The 20,886-nt window shown below is 37.4% G+C and overlaps 1 protein-coding gene across 2 annotated transcripts in view; it reads left to right on the top strand.

Moving 5' to 3' along the window:
• N (neurogenic locus Notch protein) overlaps positions 1 to 20,886 on the top strand; it is a 427,418-nt gene that overhangs the window by 148,211 nt on the left and 258,321 nt on the right. For both annotated transcript variants that reach the window (XM_076770843.1, XM_076770842.1), the window contains exon 4: positions 3,847 to 4,042. In XM_076770843.1, coding sequence (XP_076626958.1) covers positions 3,847 to 4,042 — 196 coding nt within the window. The remainder of the gene's footprint in view (positions 1 to 3,846; positions 4,043 to 20,886) is intronic.

The raw sequence follows: 20,886 nt of genomic DNA, 5'->3' as shown, positions 1-20,886 counted from the left end.
ATTGAGCAATAAAGCGAGAGAATTTACCGCGGAATAAAAAGTCGCATGCATAATTAAACGAGCCGCGCTGATCCGACGCGATACTTTCGTCCGATTTTGTACTCGTGTATTCGATAAAATATCACCCGACAATGGGAAATCGCGAGATACTTTACAAGAATTTAATCGCACGGAATTAATATAAAAATTATTTTACCACTCAAGGCGAATGTCTCGATTATATTCGAACGCTACGGAATCCGCAGTGTCGCTAGGATGGACGTAATTAAATAAATGAGAGGCTCACGCGAGTCTGTGCACGCGATCGAATCCCTGAATGGATAATGCTCGTTAGTCATCGGAACGACAAATCCCATCGATTCGCGTGGGTCGTGTGGCAAGGTTACGCGATATGCGGAATGATAAAACGCAGTGTGGTAATCGCGGTATTGGCATTGTTTCGTTAGAACGAAGACTGGCTTTAATAATTCCATGGCTGACAATAATCGCGCGATCTCGCATTATCGAGAGCGTTAAAAATATAGTGAGGCTGAATCGCATAGGCGCCGACTCTACGTCGATCGATTAGAGGGATAATCGCTGCGATCGGCGAGCTCAAAGGGAACGGATCTGGGACAGTTCGAATAATTTATTATTCATATTTTCTTCGAGTATAATTTTCGAAACAAAAATGCGCAGGCTCGAGGATCGAATTGATATAATTTATCTGTGAATTTTTAACTTTTAAATCATTTCTGTTTCAAATTCATTCTTTGCATTAACATTTTACTAAAAATTCAGTTATTATCTGTTCGAATAAAAAATATATTTTCTATTACGATATAGAAGTTTGAAATATGGGTAAATATAGAAACTAAGTTAAAATTTTTGTACAATTGTTTTGTTTCGTTATCTATAGCAAAAAAGTGAAAATACAGTACAGAACTTTAGAATGCAGTGGTATTTGATTCTCGAAGTTGAAATCGTCGCGAATTGTTGGCTCAGAAAGTTCGTTCCTTTCGAACCAAAAATGTTCAGGCCCAAGTATCAAATTGATATAATTTATCTGTGAGTTTTTAACTTTTAAATCATTTCTGTTTCAAATTTATTCTTTGCATTAACCTTTCGCTAAAAATTCAGTTATTATTTGTTCGAATAAAAATTATATTTTCAAATACGATTTAGAAGTTTGAAATATGGGTAAATATAGAAAGCAAGTTATAATTTTCGTACAATTGTTTTATTTCGTTAACTATAGCAAAAACGTAAAAATACAGTACAGAACTTTAGAGTGCAGTGGTATTTGATTTGCGAAGTTGTAGTTGGCTCAGAAAGTTCGTTCGTTTCGAACCAAAAATGTTCAGACCCAAGTATCAAATTGATATAATTTATCTGTGAGTTTTTAACTTGTAAATCATTTCTGTTTCAAATTCATTCTTCGCATTAACATTTTACTAAAAATTCAGTTATTATCTGTTCGAATAAAAAATATATTTTCAATTACGATATAGAAGTTTGAAATATGGGTAAATATAGAAAGTAAGTTATAATTTTTGTACAATTGTTTTATTTCGTTATCTATAGCAAAACAGTAAAAATATAGTACAGAACTTTAGAGTGCAGTGGTATTTGATTCTCGAAGTTGAAATCGTCGCGAATTGTTGGCTCAGAAAGTTTGTTCGTTTCGAACCAAAAATGTTCAGGCCCAAGTATCAAATTGATATAATTTATCTATGAGTTTTTAACTTGTAAATCATTTCTGTTTCAAATTCATTCTTTGCATTAACATTTCGCTAAAAATTCAGTTATTATTTGTTTGAATAAAAAATATATTTTCAATTACGATATAGAAGTTGGAAATATGAGTAAATATAGAAAGTAAGTTAAAATTTTTGAACAATTGTTTTATTTCGTTATCTATAGCAAAAAAGTAAAAATACAGTACAGAACTTTAGAATGCAGTGGTATTTGATTCTCGAAGTTGAAATCGTCGCGGGTTGTAGTGGGCTCAGAAAGTTCGTTCGAGCGAATTTTTTCGAGTCGCGGAAGTCGCGAACGAATGCGAACGAGCGGTTTTTATGGGTCGCGTTTGTGCGAGGGCACGTGCTTCGTTGACAAATAAATCTAAGGGCAACAGGAATTTAGTGGCAAATGAAGAGGAGGAAAGAAAGGGAAGGCGGAGAAACAGTGAAGTTTGTGGTGCTGGATAATTGGCGGAGAGCAATGCGGCATTTCGCTGTGGCGGTACCTTTGGCCCAGTGGTTCTCATATTCGAGCCATTCTTTTTACTGCTTTCTAAACTCGCATCAGATCGTTTCGTCTTGGCGAATTTTTGTTAAAATGAACTTTCATGTATTTCATTCTTGGCTAAGAAGACAAATAAATAGTAATGAAACAAATTTTAAAGATGGCGCATAGTTGCTCCCAAGACACGCGTTACTGAATTTATAAATAAAAATAGAGCTTTCGAAGTAATATCTTTTTTGTCAAATAATAAATATCGAATTAGAAAAATCTGTGCTTTTGATAAGTAAATAAAACAACAACAATTCATCAACGGTAATATTCTGAAAATTTAAGTCTTTGTAGCGTCAACAATTTTGTAGCGATTTTAAAAATGTTGACAAAATGGTGGTTGCATCGAGATATCCGAGCACCACTGGCGCGTAGCGGGTGCTCTGTGCAGATCGAGGAGCAAAGACATCTTAGATCCGAGGGAGCGAGCAACGACTCTGGTAATTAGTTCCACTAATCAGTGACCCCGGGAGGAGGGGGAGCCTGATAGTTTAGGTAGACAGGACGACTTGGTCAGTGTTACCGCCATCTTAAACGATATCTCCCCTCGCGAGGGAGCACAACCGAGCACGAAATACCAAGCAGATTCATCCTTGTCTTCGCGGTGATCTCTATCGACGAGATTCGTAAGAATCGCAAAACACTCGTGCCAGTCTCGTATCCATCCCCCTGTGCTAGACGCTCGTTAACCGCAATTAAGGGGATGTGTACTCCCCAGCGAAGAGTCGCGTTTATACTCAAACGCGTGTCAAGATTTTATGAATGCGTTTATCATTGACAAAAATATGCTGAATATCGCTGATAAAATTTCTATCGAAAATTCCTCTTAGCCGCGAATCAAAGTGTAGTTTTTAAAACTAGTACATTTTTTCGTATATTGTAATATTTAAGGGTTTAAGTTTAAATAACTTACGAGTAAAACTAGTTGACGGTTATGGCACGTTGGAGACATCGGCTCTCGGTGTGATCAGCAAAGTGCAACTGCATCGGGCTGCGTGCAGACTAGGATGGGTTACCGCTCTAGGAAAAAAACACCCACATACTTATTAGTTTGTATATACTGCTTATACTATTATATATCACTCTATCGGTTTCGTATTTAGGTATTACTTAGGTTAATATTTAAAACAAAAAAAAAGTACTTTCTAAATGAAAATAACACAGTGTTGTTAATAATCAACATTTGGTAAAAATAAATGGGAAAGAGTTCATAAAAAAAGGAACCTACTTCGTAAACAAAAAAAATAGCACAGTTGCAGTAAATAATTGGTAAAAATAAGTGGAAAAAATATTCATAAAAAACAAAATTATATTAAATAAAATGGTAGGTAGTATCGTTCCCATTTACAGTAAATTGCCCAATTACAGTGTACGAATACGAGTGGTAATTGTGTAGCAATGGTGAAAATGTTGATTGTTCGGGTCGTTTGAAGAAAACGATTTTCAAGGGGTTCGATTTATAGGGTCTCCGCGGTCGATCGAGTTCGGCGATCGATACACGGGGTCCCTTCGTTTTCGCCGTTAAAGTGTAAGACACTCGTCACACGTTGTTCTGTTCTGTTTGCGTTTCAGGCGAGCACTGCGAGCGACAAGACCACTGCGCCGCGTCGCCGTGTCGAAACGGGGCCGAATGTCGATCGCTCGAGGACAGCTACAAGTGCACGTGCGCACCCGGCTTTACGGGGCCGAATTGCGCGGAGGACATCGACGAATGCGACAGGAACCCGTGCAGGCACGGCTCCTGCAAGAACATTCACGGATCTTACAAGTAAGTCGAACGACATCGTTAACGGTCCCTCCCAGCATTTTACATATATCTCCTTTAAACGTAAATTGCGCTCTCGCGTCGGTCTCGAAGTTTGCCGATAAAACAAGCCGCGACTCAATTTCGCGCGACGATTTCACTGGGATTCCAGCGATGGGATCGAGCACAATGTTCCCCCGTTTCGAGTAAATCTAAAGCGATACGCTTACAGCTAATATCGCCGTGTTAAAATCCGTGTATTTTTTAATACACTGGCGTCGGTGTTGGTCGAAAATTATCTCGAATAAAATTAATTTATATAACGCGTAAAAGGTGCTCGTTCCCATCGCTATTGCGTTTACTCTCCCGTCTACGTCGAATCTTCGTCGATCTCCCGTGAGATGCGTATCGTTACCGTTTTGTAGTTAGCATAAATTTTTATCACCGACAGGGACGATCGTAATCTCGGCGAGCATACTCGCTGGGGAGGAGAAACTTCGAAACCGCGCGCGGAGGACAGCGAATCCTGAAGTTTGCGCGAAGTATGGCGATATTACGCGTAATTATACGCTACATACGTGACCCGTATTTTGTTATTAATCTTGTAACTCTAAATTTCGTTGAAACTTGAAATTTACTCGCGATCCTTTCGGAGGATCGGCCATTTTTGAAGATGAACGTCTTTCTGATAGCCGCAACAGATACTTACGAAATTGTTTATGCCGAAGGGGGGAAATTACATTGCAGCGTACGGACGTTCGAAGTAATGTTATACATTTTCGGAAATACGAAGTAAATTTCAAAGATTAAGCATCGCGCGGAAATTACGGTTTATTAGCGACGTTGAAAAGTAGGGATGAAACTAGGCGCGGATACGAATCACTGGGAAACATATTTTTATTTATACTATAATTGTATTGTGTTAATTACTGAAACAGGAACGATTCTATTTGTGGGGAATAGAATCAATCCGGGGGTGTTTATATTTGGTTCAACAGGCAGGAAATATGAACAGAGAGGTCACTTCGGGGCGCTTTTTAGTGGCCCCTGAGAAGGGCCCTCGCATGATGCATGAAATCCAATCGAGATGATTTAAACGCAAGTTACACATACTGCAAGAAATAATACAATCACATATTTCACAAATTTTTGCAATTGGACCCATTATATTGTCATTAACTGAATCATCTATAATTGAGCCGTTCATTTTGAAAGTGGCGTAAGTCCATTGTTCGAATCAAGATATTTAAAAATAGGGGTAACAGATGACATAGTAGAATAATGTTTTTGAGTTTCTAAGGGTGTCAAATTTATCATTACAATTAGCATAATTAACATTATTTAAGAAATAATATGTTTTTGATGCCTATGATTAGACTTACGCCACTTTCAAAATTAATGAAATGACGTTTTCAAAAGTAAATTTCCCTTGAAATAAAAATAAATGTATACACTTTTATGTTATAAAATCAAAAAAATATTCAACTTTAATTCTTTGTTAAATAATTTTTACGTTAAAATTAATATTGTTTTATTAATTATTATTCAGTCCTCTCCAGTTTGAGTATAAGGGAGGGATTTAAAATAACTATGGTGTGCAGGTGGTATATAATGTAATAAATCCATAAGTCCTCGTATTTTAGTTTTCTGAGTGGTCTCGTTTTTTTGTATAGTGATGCCAACTTGATATTATTAAAGTTTTTCGGTCTTCTCTGTTGTAAATCCAATTTTTTGAATGGTACATCCTCGTTTGTTGTCGTTTTGTAAAATAACTCATATGGATCGCTTCTCAGAAATCTTATCCGACATATTTTAAACCAATTTACTCTATCACCGTCAGTATTTTTTAGCCTTTCAAAAGTCGCGTTTTCTAGAAGCTTAGTTGAAAGGAACTCCTCACGTTTCATTTCATTTAGAATGAACTTATTCTTCCGACACTTTTTCATGACTTCGTAAAATTCCTGAGGGACAAACAATAACTTTGCTACTTTGATAACACTATGCAACAAAATAAAAAAGCTGGGATAAAATTTTAGTGCATATTTTCCATATCCATTTGAAACTCTCACAATGGGACTTACTTTCAAAATAAACTTTTTCATCGCTTCATTAACCAGCAAATTTGCGTGTTAGAAAATTTTAATGATTTTAAATATATTAATAATAAGTTGCTTTAGAATGAAAAGATCATGTTTAAGGTAGCTAACTCGATTTTTTTGGAAAATAGACTTACGCCACTTTCAAAATAAACGGCTCAATTAATTTAAATTCTCAGAGTTCGAACACAGAATCAACATAAATTGATAGGAATAAATAGATAAATTAAATATTGAAACATAGTTTTCCATACCTTAATTTGTAGTTTCACTCCTTATTTAGATTATAATGTAATAATTTTAACGATATTTAGTAATATAATATTAACACTAGGTTTACGGGCACTCGTTGCGCACATTACTATTGTAATTCGCTCTGTTAACAGTTACATTAAAATGTAATTTTTCTTTTAATTAGAGTGTATATTCATATCATTACATCAATTAAATCCAACGTAAATTGCTAACAAATAATATTTATGAGTTCTGTAACGTTAGGTTTAGAATCTTAATGCGTCAAATTGACGTATTCCGTAAACGTAGTGTTAATATCGAGAATGAGTACTTTTCGTTCGAAAAATTATCTTCTTTCCTACTTAGAGATGTGGCCATCACGTTTGGGGCCCGGTGCAGCTGTTTATATTTCCTGCCAGTTCTCGTTGAACCGGGTACAGAGTTTAGACGTCGTTTCTTTCGCGACTACGGAGAGTCACTTTGTACTCGGCGGGATTCGTAAAAAGCGAAAAGTCAAGACACGCCGGCGTCGACCTCTCGAAATATCGTCGCGGATGAGCAAGCGTGGCGATGAGGGCTTAAGAGAACCCGCGGTAGTGTCGTTCGTCTTTGCCGCAATTACCGATTGAGCACGGACGCTGGTACGCGGAGCGCATAACGACTCCGAACAACGAGAATTCATCGAGTCGATCCCACGGACCATTATGGATTTGCCCCGTAATTCGACGTTGCGTCGCTTCAAAAATCATTTCTGTCTCGCCCCGAGGCCCCTGCGCGTCCTTTTCCACCAATCTCGGGGAGCTTTCGGTCTCGATGTTTCGAAAACCAGGGGACAGGTGAGTCGCAGAAAGTGAAAACGCGAAAGGGAATATACGTTCTCGGGTGGTAAACAGTACCTTCGTAATCGCTTTGGCCGAATTTTGTCAACCTTCTTCTCGTACACTTTCTTAATCTTCGTTTCATTATACAGGGTGTTCGGCCACCCCTGGGAAAAAGTTTAATGAAGGATTCTAGAGGCCAAAATAAGACGAAAATCAAGAATACCAATTTGTTGATGGAGGCTTCGTTAAAAAGTTATTAAGAATTAAATTTAAAAATTTCAAATCGTTCTGGAAAAAATTATTTTCGGTTGGGGGGGTCAATTACAATCATTTTTGGTGAATACACATACTTTCGAAATCCTACCCACTTTCGAGAAAAAAATTCGAGTAAATGCTGAAAGTTTTCGGTGAGAAAAAAGACTTTCCAATCGCTTTGGAAAAATTATTTTTAGTTGCAGGGGTCAATTGCAAGTATTTTTGGTCATTAAACATACCCTAGAAATCCTAACCATTTTCGAGAAAAAAATTCCTTACCGAAAATATAATTTCTGACCAGAATGTCTGCCCGAATTTTCATGCGAATCTTTAAAACGTCATAACTTCTGAACAGATTGGACGATTTTAATGTTTAAAAAAACAAACTACGCGTATTTTGGTGGAGAATATGTACAAATCGCAAAAATATTCGAAAAGTTGGTCCTTGACCCCGCAAAATGAGAAAAACCCCATAAAAATGGTCCAATTTTCAAACAGCCATAACTCCTACAATAGTGAATATATTTGAATGAAACTTTTTTCTGAAGTAGTGCTTATGGGTACCTACAAAAAAGTATTAGACAACTTTTCTGTAGAGCGTCAAACAAAATTACTAAAAATGAAAAAGGAATATTTAAGAAAAATCGACAGGGGGTAGGTGCCTAAATTTTACGATGAAAAAAAAAAATTTCAAATCGTTCTAAAAAAAATACTTTTGGTTGCAGGAGTCAATTACAATTATTTTTTGTGAATACACATACTTCCGAAATCGTACCCACTTTCGAGAAAAAAATTCGAGTAAGTGCTGAAAGTTTTGGGTGAAAAAAAAAGACTTTTGAATCGTCTTGGAAAAATTATTTTTAGTTGCAGGGGTCAATTGCAAGTATTTTTGGTCATTAGACATACCCTCGAAATCCTAACCATTATCGAGAAAAAAATTCCTTACCGAAAATATAATTTCTGACCAGAATGTCTCCCCGAATTTTCATGCGAATCTTTAAAACGCCATAACTTCTGAACAGATTGGACGATTTTAATGTTTAAAAAAGCAAACTACGCGTATTTTGTTGGAGAATACGTACAAATCGCAAAAAAATTCGAAAAGTTGATCATTGACCCCGCAAACTGAGAAAAACCTAATAAAAATGGCCAAATTTTCAAACAGCCATAACTCCTACAATAGTGAATATATTTCAATGAAACTTTTTTCTGAAGTAGAGCTCATGAGTACCTACAAAAAAGTATTACACAACTTTTTTGTAGGACGCCAAACAAAATTACTAAAAATCAAAAACGAATTTTTCAGAATATTCGACAGGGGGTAGGTGCCTAAATTTTACGATGAAAAAAAAAAATTTCAAATCGTTCTAAAAAAAATACTTTTGGTTGCAGGGGTCAATTACAATTATTTTTTGTGAATACACATACTTCCGAAATCGTACCCACTTTCGAGAAAAAAATTCGAGAAGGTGCCTAAATTTTTCGACGAAAAAAAAAATTTTTAATTAATTCTGAAAAAATTATTTTCGGTTGCGGTGGTCAATTACAATAATTTTTGGTGAATAGACATACCCCCGAAATCCTACCCACTTTCTACAAAAAAATTCGAGAAGGTGCTTAAATTTTTCGACGGAAAAAAGAAAATTTCGAATCGTTTTAGAAAAATTATTTTCGGTTGTGGGGGTCACTTATAATCATTTTTGGTGAATAGACATATCCCCGAAATTCAATACGGGCGGAACTTTAAACGTTAATAACTTTTTAATAAAGCCTCCATCAACAAATTGGTATTCTTGATTTTCGTCTTATTTTGGCCTCTAGAATCTCTCATTAAACTTTTTCCCCGAGGTGGCCGAACACCCTGTATAAAAACAAGCTTTGATTGGATTTACAGACGTTTGAAAGAACTTAAAAACGCTCTATTTTATTGTGCATTTCTTAACACTAAATTTACGGGCATTGATCGCACATATATTTATTGATACCTTTCACATTGACGATTACCTTAAAATACGAATTTTCTTTTAATTAGAATATGTATTCATGCCATTGCATCGAACAAATTCAACGTAAGTTGTTAAAAAATAATATTTACGCGTTCTGCAATTTTAAATATGGAATCTGACATCCGTCAAATTGACGGCTTCTGTAAATCTAATGTTAATTCAGATACTATATTGCCTGCATTGCTATTATTAGTGTAGCTTCTGAGACATTTCTACATCGGATAAGCAGTCTTTTATAATTATTTGTAAACAAATAAATAAACTTCACATTAACGCTAGTTTTACTCATAAATATTATTTGATAGCAGTTTATGTTGAATTTCATTGATGTAATGATATGAATATGTACCCTAATTAAAAGGAAAACTGCATTTCAATGTAACTGTCAACCTAGTGTTAAGAGTAGCTAATATAAATAAATTAAAAGCTGGCAATAATTTTCTTTTGGCGAAAATATATTTAAGAATGTCTGACCGATGGACGAGAAGTCCCCTCTCTAAAATTCAGTACTCAAGTCGAATTCTATAAAGCATGTGGTTGTTCGAATCGATAATAAAAAAAAACACAGCCTCGGATCTCACAAAGACTATCGAGCGACGAAGGGTCGTTCTTAGGGGCACGTGGTGGAGGGAGCAGGGACAAGGGGGGCAGATTTCGAGGATGGAGGATCTCTTTGTAGAAAAAAAAAAAAAAATGGGAAGAGGGAAAAGGAAAAATGATGGAGGGGTATCCGCGGAAAAGAAACGAGCTCGCCAAAAACTGGTTCCAGCGGGGGACTTAAGGCCCGAGCGGCGCGGAGAACATAAATCCGCGCTTTGTTGAGATCGAGTCGAGATTAATCGGGGCCCGAGTCGAGCTGACTGCACGAGAGCAGATAATGTCGCTGGGTCCTACATTATATTGAATTATATCGGCTCGACGCCGCTGGATGTAAGTGTAAGCGTACACGGCGCGACCAGTCGTTTTGTTTCCATCGTCAGGAGCCGCGAGAAAGCTTTGTCGGACGAAATCGTCCCCTCGAACGATGCCCGACATCTTCATTTTTCTATCTTTCGCCGTCTCCTGTAGACTGATCCCTGCCTAGATAATAATTTCTCGAGCCACGAATAACGGGGGTACGATATTTTACACGTTAGTCGTCGAATCTCAGTGGGAAGGATAGCTGTGTCTCGTCTTAAAACGCTTCAAAAAACAGAATTGTATTAACGCGATAAACGAAAGGTAAAAATAAGAGGAAATTCGTGAGGACTAAACGTTGACCTCGTTGGAAAGATGTGGGACAATTAAAAATACGATACGAAAGAATAGAAGGTGCCTTTGCTATTTTTAAGTCGAGCTACTATACGAAAATCTATGCAATTTGTAAAAAAGTTTACGTACTTTGATCTGTGAAGGATTTTAGAATCTGTAGAATAAACAAACGTTGAACATGTTTCTCTATTTCACTCGTTCTCAGTATTTTTCACTTTTGTCTGCAATGAGATCAATTTACCAGTACCTCTGTGATGCTTCTTTGCTGCGGTTAGGAACTCGTGAGAATTGTAGGAGGACAGAAAAGGAAAGGAGGGGGGCGCGTTTCGTCCAGGCCTGCTGGTGGACTCGTCAGTAAGGCTTTCTAGCAGGCCCTGTCTTAGACGACTGGGATATTGGGAAGTCGTTCGAGGAATGTATATACATACCAACCGAGAGATTAACCATCCAAATTAATAACGACACCATTTTCGATGCGGCAAACTTGGACCGTGATGGACAATACTTTCCATGTTTCTTATTTTCCGGGCCTGCCGTTCCTACTATACAGAGATGATTTGTTGGCTAGGCACCTACAAACTAAACGGGGCAAGGGCAAGGAGAGAAGGTCTTCGCGCTGACGTCACGCTGCATAGTAGTAGGGTGTCCATAACCACGAAAGATACATTTTTGTCCTATTCACGGCTAGTATTTTGAGCGTATGGTTTACGCCAATGCCTCTCAGTCTTGTCCTATCCTACTTTGTCCCTATACGTTTTGTTCACGTCCTTTGCCACGCGATGGAATTGTAGTTGTGAGCGGCTGAGCCAATAATGACAATGCGTGTGAGAGCAGGCGTCGCTATTACGCTACGGCCAATCAGCGTGCCTAGCCATCAAGTCATCTCTGTATAGTAGCTAGACCCTTGCTATCGGTTTCAACAGGCAGAGTCAAACAGCGCAACAATAGGACCACTTTTATGACTTACCACTAAAACCGAGACGTCTCCGCTGAAAATTGGTAAATTTCTAAGCGGTATATCTTGAAAACTAATAAAAATCGGGTGAATAAATTGCAGCTTCATAAATTGGTCTTGAAAAGCACTATCGCATGACACAAAAAAAAAATATAGTTCCATTTAAAAAACGAAACTTCACCATCATATTTTTTAAATTAATAACATAAACAAAATTTTCGTTTACGCCAAAATAGAGATCCCATTTTATACTGCAATTTACATATAATCAATTTTTTCGTATCATAAATAGTTATTGAAATATCGCGATAGTCACACTTTAGCGTGGACACCTTGTATACAGGGTATTCGGCCACCCCAGGGAAAAATTTTAATGAGAGATTCTAGAGACCAATATAAGCCGAAAATCAAGAATATCAATTTCTTGACTGAGGCTTTGTTAAAAAGTTATTAACAATTAAATTAAAAAATTTCAAATCGTCCTGAAAAAATTATTTTTAGTTGGAGGGGTCAATTACAATCATTTTTGGTGAATAGATATACCCCCGAATTCCTACGCACTTTTGAGAAAAAAATTCTAGTAGGTGGACAAATTTTTCGACAAAATTAAAAAATTTCAAATCGTTCTGGAAAAATTATTTTCGGTTGCGGAGGTCAATTACAATCATTTTTGGTCAACGGACATAACCCCGAAATCCTGCTCAGTTTCGAGAAAAAAATTCCTTACCGAAAATATAATTTCTGGCCAGAAATGTCAGCCCGAATTTTTATTCGAATCTTTAAATCGTCATAACTTCTGAACGGATTGGACGATTTTAATGTTTAAAAAAGCAAACTACGCGTATTTTGATGGAGAGTATGTACAAATCGCAAAAATATTCGAAAAGTTGGTCCTTGACCCCGCAAAATGAGAAGAACCCCATAAAAATGGTCCAATTTTCAAACAGCCCTAACTCCTACGATAGAGAATATATTTCAATGAAACTTTTTTCTGAGGTAGAGTTCATGGGTGCCTACAAAAAAGTATTAGACAACTTTTCTGTCGGGCGTCAAATAAAGTTATCAAAATTGAAAAACTAATTTTTAAGAAAAATCGACAGGGGGTAGGTGCCTAAATTTTTTGGCGAAAAAAAAAATTTCAAATCGTTCTGGAAAAATTATTTTCGATTGCGGGGGTCAATTAGAATCACTTTTGGTCATTAGACATACCGTCGAAATTCTACCTACTTTCGAGAAAAAAATTCGAGTAAGTGCTGAAAGTTTTGGGTGAAAAAAAAAATTTCAAATCGTTTTGGAAAAATTATTGTCGGTTGCGGGGGTCAATTACAATCATTTTTAGTGAATAGACATACCCCCGAAATCCTGTGCATTTTCGAGAAAAAAATTTATTTACGGGCGGAACTTTAAACGTTAATAACTTTTTAACGAAGCCTCCATCAACAAATTGGTATTCTTGATTTTCGTCTGATTTTGGCCTCCCGAATCCCCCATTAAAATTTTTCCCAGGGGGTCGGTCGAGCACTTGTGAGAGCGAACGTTAACGAGGGAACGCTGTATATTCACTAAACCACTCAAATTCGACATGTATTGCTAACAAATAATATTCATGAGCTATCTAACGTTAAATTTAGAATCTGAAACCCCCAAAATTGTCACGTTCCTTAAACCTAGTGTTAAATAACAACACAGATCTAAATATCAACTTCCACTAAAAAAAAATCAAAGTAAAGTTTCAATACTGATCGCCCAGAAGGAATGCAAAGTCGTGAAAGAATTATTCTCGCCAAAAATTCCGCCATTGCCGTTTGGACCCAATAAACGAGATTTCTGGCGAGGAATTCGATCGCAACGGAGGCGATATCGGGCTGGATCTCGCGTCCCGTGATCGCAGAAGCGCGCCAGGATCGAATCGCCGCGATATTTTTACCGAGGGACGCGGGATAAAAAGAAACGGACGTTATTGGCGGCTCCGGGAGCCTTAATTGAACGGTATCTGGTTAACGCGGACGAAGTAAACTCGTATTCGGTTAGGAATAATCGCGCTTTAGTCGGCTAATAAATATTGCCGAAGGGTTAATCGTAGCCGCTACCCAATAATTCCCTTTAACGCTGTAAATCCGCCTTCTGCCTTTGGAACCTGCAACCTTTTTCCGTCGGGTTGCATAGTTAACGCGTGTGTGCATCGACGTACGCGCTCCCCACTCTGGGTCCCCCGCCATTAAAGGCCCCCGTAGGTACCTAGAAGCGTATATACCTTTCTTCACCTGTCTCGGTACCTGGCTGCGCAACTACGCCAAGACTGGAGGGTTCTTTCTTCCCTACGAACCTTCGCCTCTCCACCGATCTTCGTTACGCCGCCCGAGAAGTAATAATGTTCAATTGGGTCTAATAAAGACTTTGACGCGGCGTGGCTGACCGCCAGGTGGTGCTCAGGGTACTATGTTATTAAATAGTTACGTCGAATCGGTGGCTACGAGCGTGGCCGTGACGAGGACAGAGGGACAATTAATCGAATCTTCGGTACGAAATATTCCACGTCCGTAAATGGAACCGATAATAGCTTCATTTTTTTGTATAGTAATACCTTTTTTAATTGGTGGATTTGGAAATTGATTTATTTCCTTTAGCAATTGGGGTCCTACATTGTGTTCTCTTTTTACAAAGGAACCCCTTTGCACAAATGTTCATTAGGCCTACATTAAGAATTCACTGGTAATTCGTGCCACTTTTTTACTTTAACTCCTTGACAGCTGTCATCGTGTCATCATCCATTCAGTTACATTTGTCGGGGTTCAAATTTTATCTCGTGTGATAGTTACGATACCCCAACATTTATAATTCCTTTGTTATAATATTCCCAGCACCAGTTGCCTTCAAAACTAGCTAAATTGTTCATTGTTTTTGAATAGATTAATCAGAAACTTCGATTCCCATAAATTGAAAAATAATTCTGAAGTAGTAGAAGTATAATAGTTTCTCAGTAGCCAATTACATGGAAATTCTGGGAACCACGATTCTCTTCGAGTGCAAATATAAATTTATTCTGTTCCGGTTTTCTAATATCCTGAGTCCTTTTTTTTTGTTCGCGAACGGCTATCACGGTCCACACGAACACGCGCGCGCGAGAAGTGCACACGCTGTGTGCGCGTGTTCGGGACAGGATGTGATTTATGAAATGATCTCCCTGAAGTAGAATTTAATTGAGCGGAGGCGAGGCAAAAGGAAGACTCGGTGTTCCTCGCCCCTGCGATGGATCCTCAGCGGATCTTGATAAAGAGTGGCCTCCGCAGCAATTTTGGACCTCGCCGCGATTGACCCCGGAGGGTCAAATTCTTCGTGGCTTCTAGCCGTGAAACTCGCACCCTGATATTCGCAGAATTCCAGAGTGTGTCCACACCTGTTCGCCGTGTTCTCGTAACCGGGGTACGGCTTCGATGCCTAAAATTCCTCTTATTGGTTTCTTCTACATCGATAATGCTTCTTTCTGGAATTCTTCAACTTTGTGTCCGTGTAAAATTTGTTTGAATATAACAGGATGTTCGGCCACCTCTGGGAAAAATTTTAATGGATGATTCTAGAGGTCAAAATAAGACGAAAATCAAGAATACCAATTTGTTGATGGAGGCTTCGTTAAAAAGTTATTAACGTTTAAAGTTCCGCCTGTAGAACAATAATTTGCAAACAGCTGTGTGCAAGCGATAGTAGTTTTCACCTCAGACGAGCAATACGAGTAGACCTTACACCTTATGGACTTTCATGGCCTAATCTGATTGCCATATCGACTGGAAAATTTTTCGACGAAATTGGAAAGTTTCAAATCACTCTGGAAAAATTATTTTCCTTTGCAGGGGTCAATTACAATCATTTTTGGTCAATAAATATATCCTTAAAATCCTAACCATTTTCGAGAAAAAAACTCCTTGGCGAAAATGTAATTTCAGGTCAGAAATGTTGCTCCAAAATTTCTGGCGTATCTTTCAAATATCATAACTTCTGAACGGATTGGAGGATTTTAATGTTTCAAACGGCAAATAACGTGTATTTTGGCGAAGAATATGTAGAAATTCCAACGATATTAAAAAAGTTGTTCCTTGACCCAATAAACTGAGAGAAACTCCATAGAAATGGTCCAATTATCAAACATCCATAACTCCTGCAATAGTGAATATATTTCAATGAAACTTCTTTCTGAAGTAGAGCTCATGGGTATCTACAAAAAAGTATTAGACAACTCTTCTGTAGAACGTCAAACAAAATTACTAAAAATCAAAAACGAATTTTTACGAAAAGTCGACAGGAGAGATAGGTGCCTACATTTGTCGGCGAAAAAACAAATTTGAAATTGTTCTGAAAAAATTATTTTCGGTTCCGGGGGTTAATTATAATCATTTTTGATGAATACACATATCCTCGAAATCCTACGCAGTTTCGAGAAAAAAATTGAGGAAGATGGACAAATTTTTCGGCAAAGTTTGAAAATTTTAAGTCCATCTAAAAAATTATTTTTAGTTGTGGGGGTCAATTGCAATCATTTTTGGTGAATACATATACCGCCGAAATCCTATGCACTTTTGAGAAAAAAAATTCTTTACTGTAAATATAGTGTGAGGCCAGAGATCTGTGACTATACAGGGTGTTCGGTCACCCCTGGGAAAAATTTTAATGGGGGATTCTAGAGGCCAAAATAAGACGAAAATCAAGAATACCAATTTGTTGATGAAGGCTTCGTTAAACAGTTATTAACGTTTAAAATTCCGACCGTACTGAATTTTTTTCTCGCAAATGTGCAAGATTTCGAGGATATGTCTATTCACCAAAAATGATTATAATTGACCTCCGCAACCGAAAATAATTTTTCCAAAATGATTCGAAATTTTTTAATTTTGTCGAACAATTTCACACCTCAAATTTTTTTCTCGAAACTGGGTAGGATTTCGGGGGTATATCTATTCATAAAAAAATGATTATAATCGACCCTTGCAATCGGAAATAATTTTTTTAGAACGATTTGAAAATTTTTTTTTTTCTCGAAAAATTTAGGCATCTACCCCCCGTCGATTTTTCTTAAAAATTCCTTTTTCATGTTTAGTAATTTTGTTTGACGCCCTACAGAAAAGTTGTCTAATACTTTTCTGTAGGTACCCATGAGCTCTACTTCAGAAAAAAGTTTCATTGAAATATATTCACAATTGTAGGAGTTACGGCTGTTTGAAAATTAGACCATTTTTCTGGGGTTTTTCTCATTTTGCGAGGTCAAGGACCAACTTTTCGAATATTTTTGCAATTTGTACATATTCTCCACCAAAATACGCGTAGTTTGCTTTTTTAAACATTAAAATCGTCCAATCCGTTCAGGAATTATGATGTTTTAAAGGTTTGCATGAAATTTCCGGGGTACCTTTCTGTCCATAGATTATATTTTCGTTTAGGAATTTTTTTCTCGAAACTGAGTAAGATTTCGGGGGTATGTCTGTTGACCAAAAATGCTTGCAATTGACCCCTGCAACTAAAAATAATTTTTCCAAGACGATTCGAAAGTCTTTTTTTTCACCCAAAACTTTCAGCACTTACTCGAATATTTTTCTCGAAAGTGTATAGGATTTCGGGGGTATGCGTAGTCACCAAAAATGATTGTAATTGACCTCTGCAACTGAAAATAATTTTTCCAAAACGATTTGAAATATTTTTTTGCCGTTGAAAAATTTCACACTTTCTCGAATTTTTTTCTAGAAAGTGGGTAGGATTTTGGGGGTATTTCTATTCACCAAAAATGATTGTTATTGACCCCCGCAACCGAAAATAATTTTTTTAGATTTAATCAAAAATTTTTTTTTTCGCCCAAAAATTTAGGCACCTACACCCTGTCGATTTTTCTTAAAAATTAGTTTTTCAATTTTGATAATTTTATTTGACGCCCGACAGAAAAGTTGTCTAATACTTTTCTGTAGGTACCCATGAGCTCTACTTCAGAAAAAAGTTTCATTGAAATATATTCACAATTGTAGGAGTTACGGCTGTTTGAAAATTGGACCATTTTTCTGAGGTTTTTCTCATTTTGCGAAGTCAAGGACCAACTTTTCGAATATTTTTGCGATTTGTACATATTCTCCATCAAAATACGCGTAGTTTGCTTTTTTAAACATTAAAATCGTCCAATCCGTTCAGGAGTTATGATGTTTTAAAGGTTTGCACGAAATTTCCGGGGTACATTTCTGGCCATAGATTATATTTTCGGTAAGGAATTTTTTTCTCGAAAATTGTTAGGATTTTGAGGGTATGTCTGTTGACCAAAAATGCTTGGAATTGACCCCTGCAACTAAAAATAATTTTTCCAAGACGATTCGAAAGTCTTTTTTTTCACCCAAAACTTTCAACACTTACTCGAATATTTTTCTCGAAAGTGGATAGGATTTCGGGGGTATGCGTATTCACCAAAAATGATTGTAATTGATCTCCGCAACCGAAAATAATTTTTCCAGAACGATTTGAAATTTTTCAATTTAGTTGTTAGTAACTTTTTAACGAAGCCTCCATCAACAAATTGGTATTCTTGATTTTCGTCTTATTTTGGCCTCTAGAATCACCCATTAAAATTTTTCTCAGTGGTGGCCATATACACCCTGTATATGGTGACTCGCCCTGTTTAAGAGGCGCGCGAGATTTTTCGAGCGTCGGTTTGCCGGTGCTCAGGAGCAGAAAATTGAATCGACGATACGCGTCAACGCTATCAAGATCTGTTGCGCAGCCCGTCGTTAACCTTGAAAGCCCGAGCAGAAGAAAGTAATCTAGCGAAGACCATCGGTGTTCTCACAACCTTGTTCCGCGGCTGTCGCGCGTCTCTCACAATATTATATTCATACGCGTCGAGAGGTGTGCTCGGAAACGCGTCACGTAGACCCGTCCGTTTCACGGACGAGCTTGTCCGTAGATCGTAGAAACGCTCGACTTTGAAGTCGTTTCCACGCAACGAGGGAAGCCTAGACGAGGTCAACCGGGTCGGGCGAAGCGGTCGCGAAGCCTGGTCCGTTTCTTCCCGTGGATCGAGGGAAGAAAAAAGGGTAGGATAGAGTGAGAGAGGGAGAGAGAGAGGAGGGAAGAATAAAGATCTCGTGCAATTCGAAGAACCCGTTTCTATGGCACCGAGTGACCGATAACTACGTGCCGTGAATGCTCAGCGCAGGATTTTCAAATTTTCGCTGGACGACGCGAGTGGTCTAGCGACGACAGGATACTCCGGGTACCATTAAGGATACCTTCGTTTATGCGACGAGCATACAGAAAGCGAGACTAGTTTCTCGCGTCGGATGCTGATACGCATCGGGACCTCGAACCTTTGAATTATCGTTGGATATTCGGTGGATGAACACGGTTTACGTGGCTGGAATAGCGGGCCCTTGTGGGAGAATTAGGGATGCTTGGGACGTCGAGCATAGGGCTGGGGAATAATTGGTGAATGTTTCAACACCTTGACGAATATTGCGTGGCCGTTCGAATTCGAAGGATTTTGATAAACAAAAGCTACAGAGTTCTTAATAGTTTGAATCTCCAGCGTCGGTTCCAGCGTTGATTATACGGGTTTGAAATGTGAAAATAATAGCTATAAATTTATTGCCAGGTACGTGGAAATTAGTAGGTAGCATTGATATATGCTGCGGCGTGGCTGAGTATACCGAGTAGTTAGATCACCAGACATTTCCTGTGCCCGGGAGGCATAGTTTAACATATTCATGGATTTAGCTGTACCGAATGACATAAAATTCACATTTAAAAGCGGTTCGATTTGTCACAGTCTGCTTCCTATATGAAACACACGACTTTGCAGAGTCGAGATATCGAAGCTTACAAAGTGCTCACCTGTAGCCAAAGTATCACTAATATCAACAGAACTGACGAATACGTGTGTGTAAATATTTTCGAAGAAATCTATTTTCGAAACCGTGTGAATGCAAAAAAGGCTGGCGCACAAAAATAGAACCTCTTTTTCTGGGATCTTGTAAAAACAGCGTACCGGTACCAGGAGGATTATCTAATACGCCCGAGAGTTCTTTTCTTCTCGTTTCATGACTAATTGCGAAAGTACTTCAACGCGATACAGTACTGGTTCTCTTTTACATTACGACTGGGAAACCGTTATTCAACCTCGGTCATTTTTTTGCGTACAGCTACTCTGTTATTTATGTGCAATTATCTATAGCTCAGATACAATGTATAATTTATGTAGATCACAATCGACCCTCTCGTTAGAGATCAAGCTAATAGACGTACGCAGCATTCGTTCTTTAATTTTCCAAGGCGACACGCTACTCGAAATTGAGGAAGATATCCTTGAAAGAAATTCAGATTCTGCAATTATCCATTTTCATAGAAACTAGTAACAAAATAATATTATCATGGTGAAAACGCAATTTGTTTATCGTTTCAAATTTTCTAGTTAATTTAATATTTAATCTAACATTTATCGTGGTATTTATTTTTGCAGCCTCGTCGAAATTTATCAGTCCTATTCACGTTTATTTTTCTAATATTTTCTCTTGAGAATTAATTCTTATAAGTCCTTAGTGAAAAGTACCATCACTCATATATTGTTCTAAGAAATTAATTACTCTTGCTTATAGTCGTGAACTATGATGGTGATTCGCTGTAAGTGAAAAAAATTGTTTTCGAAACTGGTATAAGTTTATTTTTCCATGCATCGAAGTATTTAAGGTTGTGAATTAAAAGTAATAATTGTTAACGGTTGTGGCATGTTGGAAGCACCAGCTCTCGTGTGATCAGCGAAGTGCAGCTGCATTAGGTTGCGTGCAGTACAGGATGGGTTACCGCTTAAGAAATTTATTAATTTGTATACACTGTTTATGTAATTATATCACTTTAACAGTTTCATAATTAGGAATTGCTTAGTTTAGTATTTGAGACCAAAAAGAAAGTAGTTTGTAAATAAAAATAACACAATATATAATAAATAACATATGATACAAATAAAGGGAGAAAGAATCCATAAAAAAGAAAACCACGGTAAACAGAAAAAACACAAAACTACTTCGTAAACAAAAATGGCACAGTTACGATAAACAATTGGTAAAAATAACTAAAAAAAATATTCATAAAAAACAAAATTACGGTAAATAGGAGTAACATATAAAACTACTTCGTAAACAGAAGAAATAATAAACAACATTTGATAAAAGTTGTGAGAAAAGAGAGTGAGAAGTAAAACTGTAAACGTACCAAGAGAACTAGAAACAGAATG

Source organism: Colletes latitarsis, chromosome 8, assembly GCF_051014445.1.
Source record: "Colletes latitarsis isolate SP2378_abdomen chromosome 8, iyColLati1, whole genome shotgun sequence".
In the NCBI taxonomy this organism is placed as follows: Eukaryota; Metazoa; Arthropoda; class Insecta; order Hymenoptera; family Colletidae; genus Colletes; species Colletes latitarsis.
Note: the sequence above shows the minus strand (reverse complement) of the source record. Positions and strands in the feature narration are given on the sequence as shown.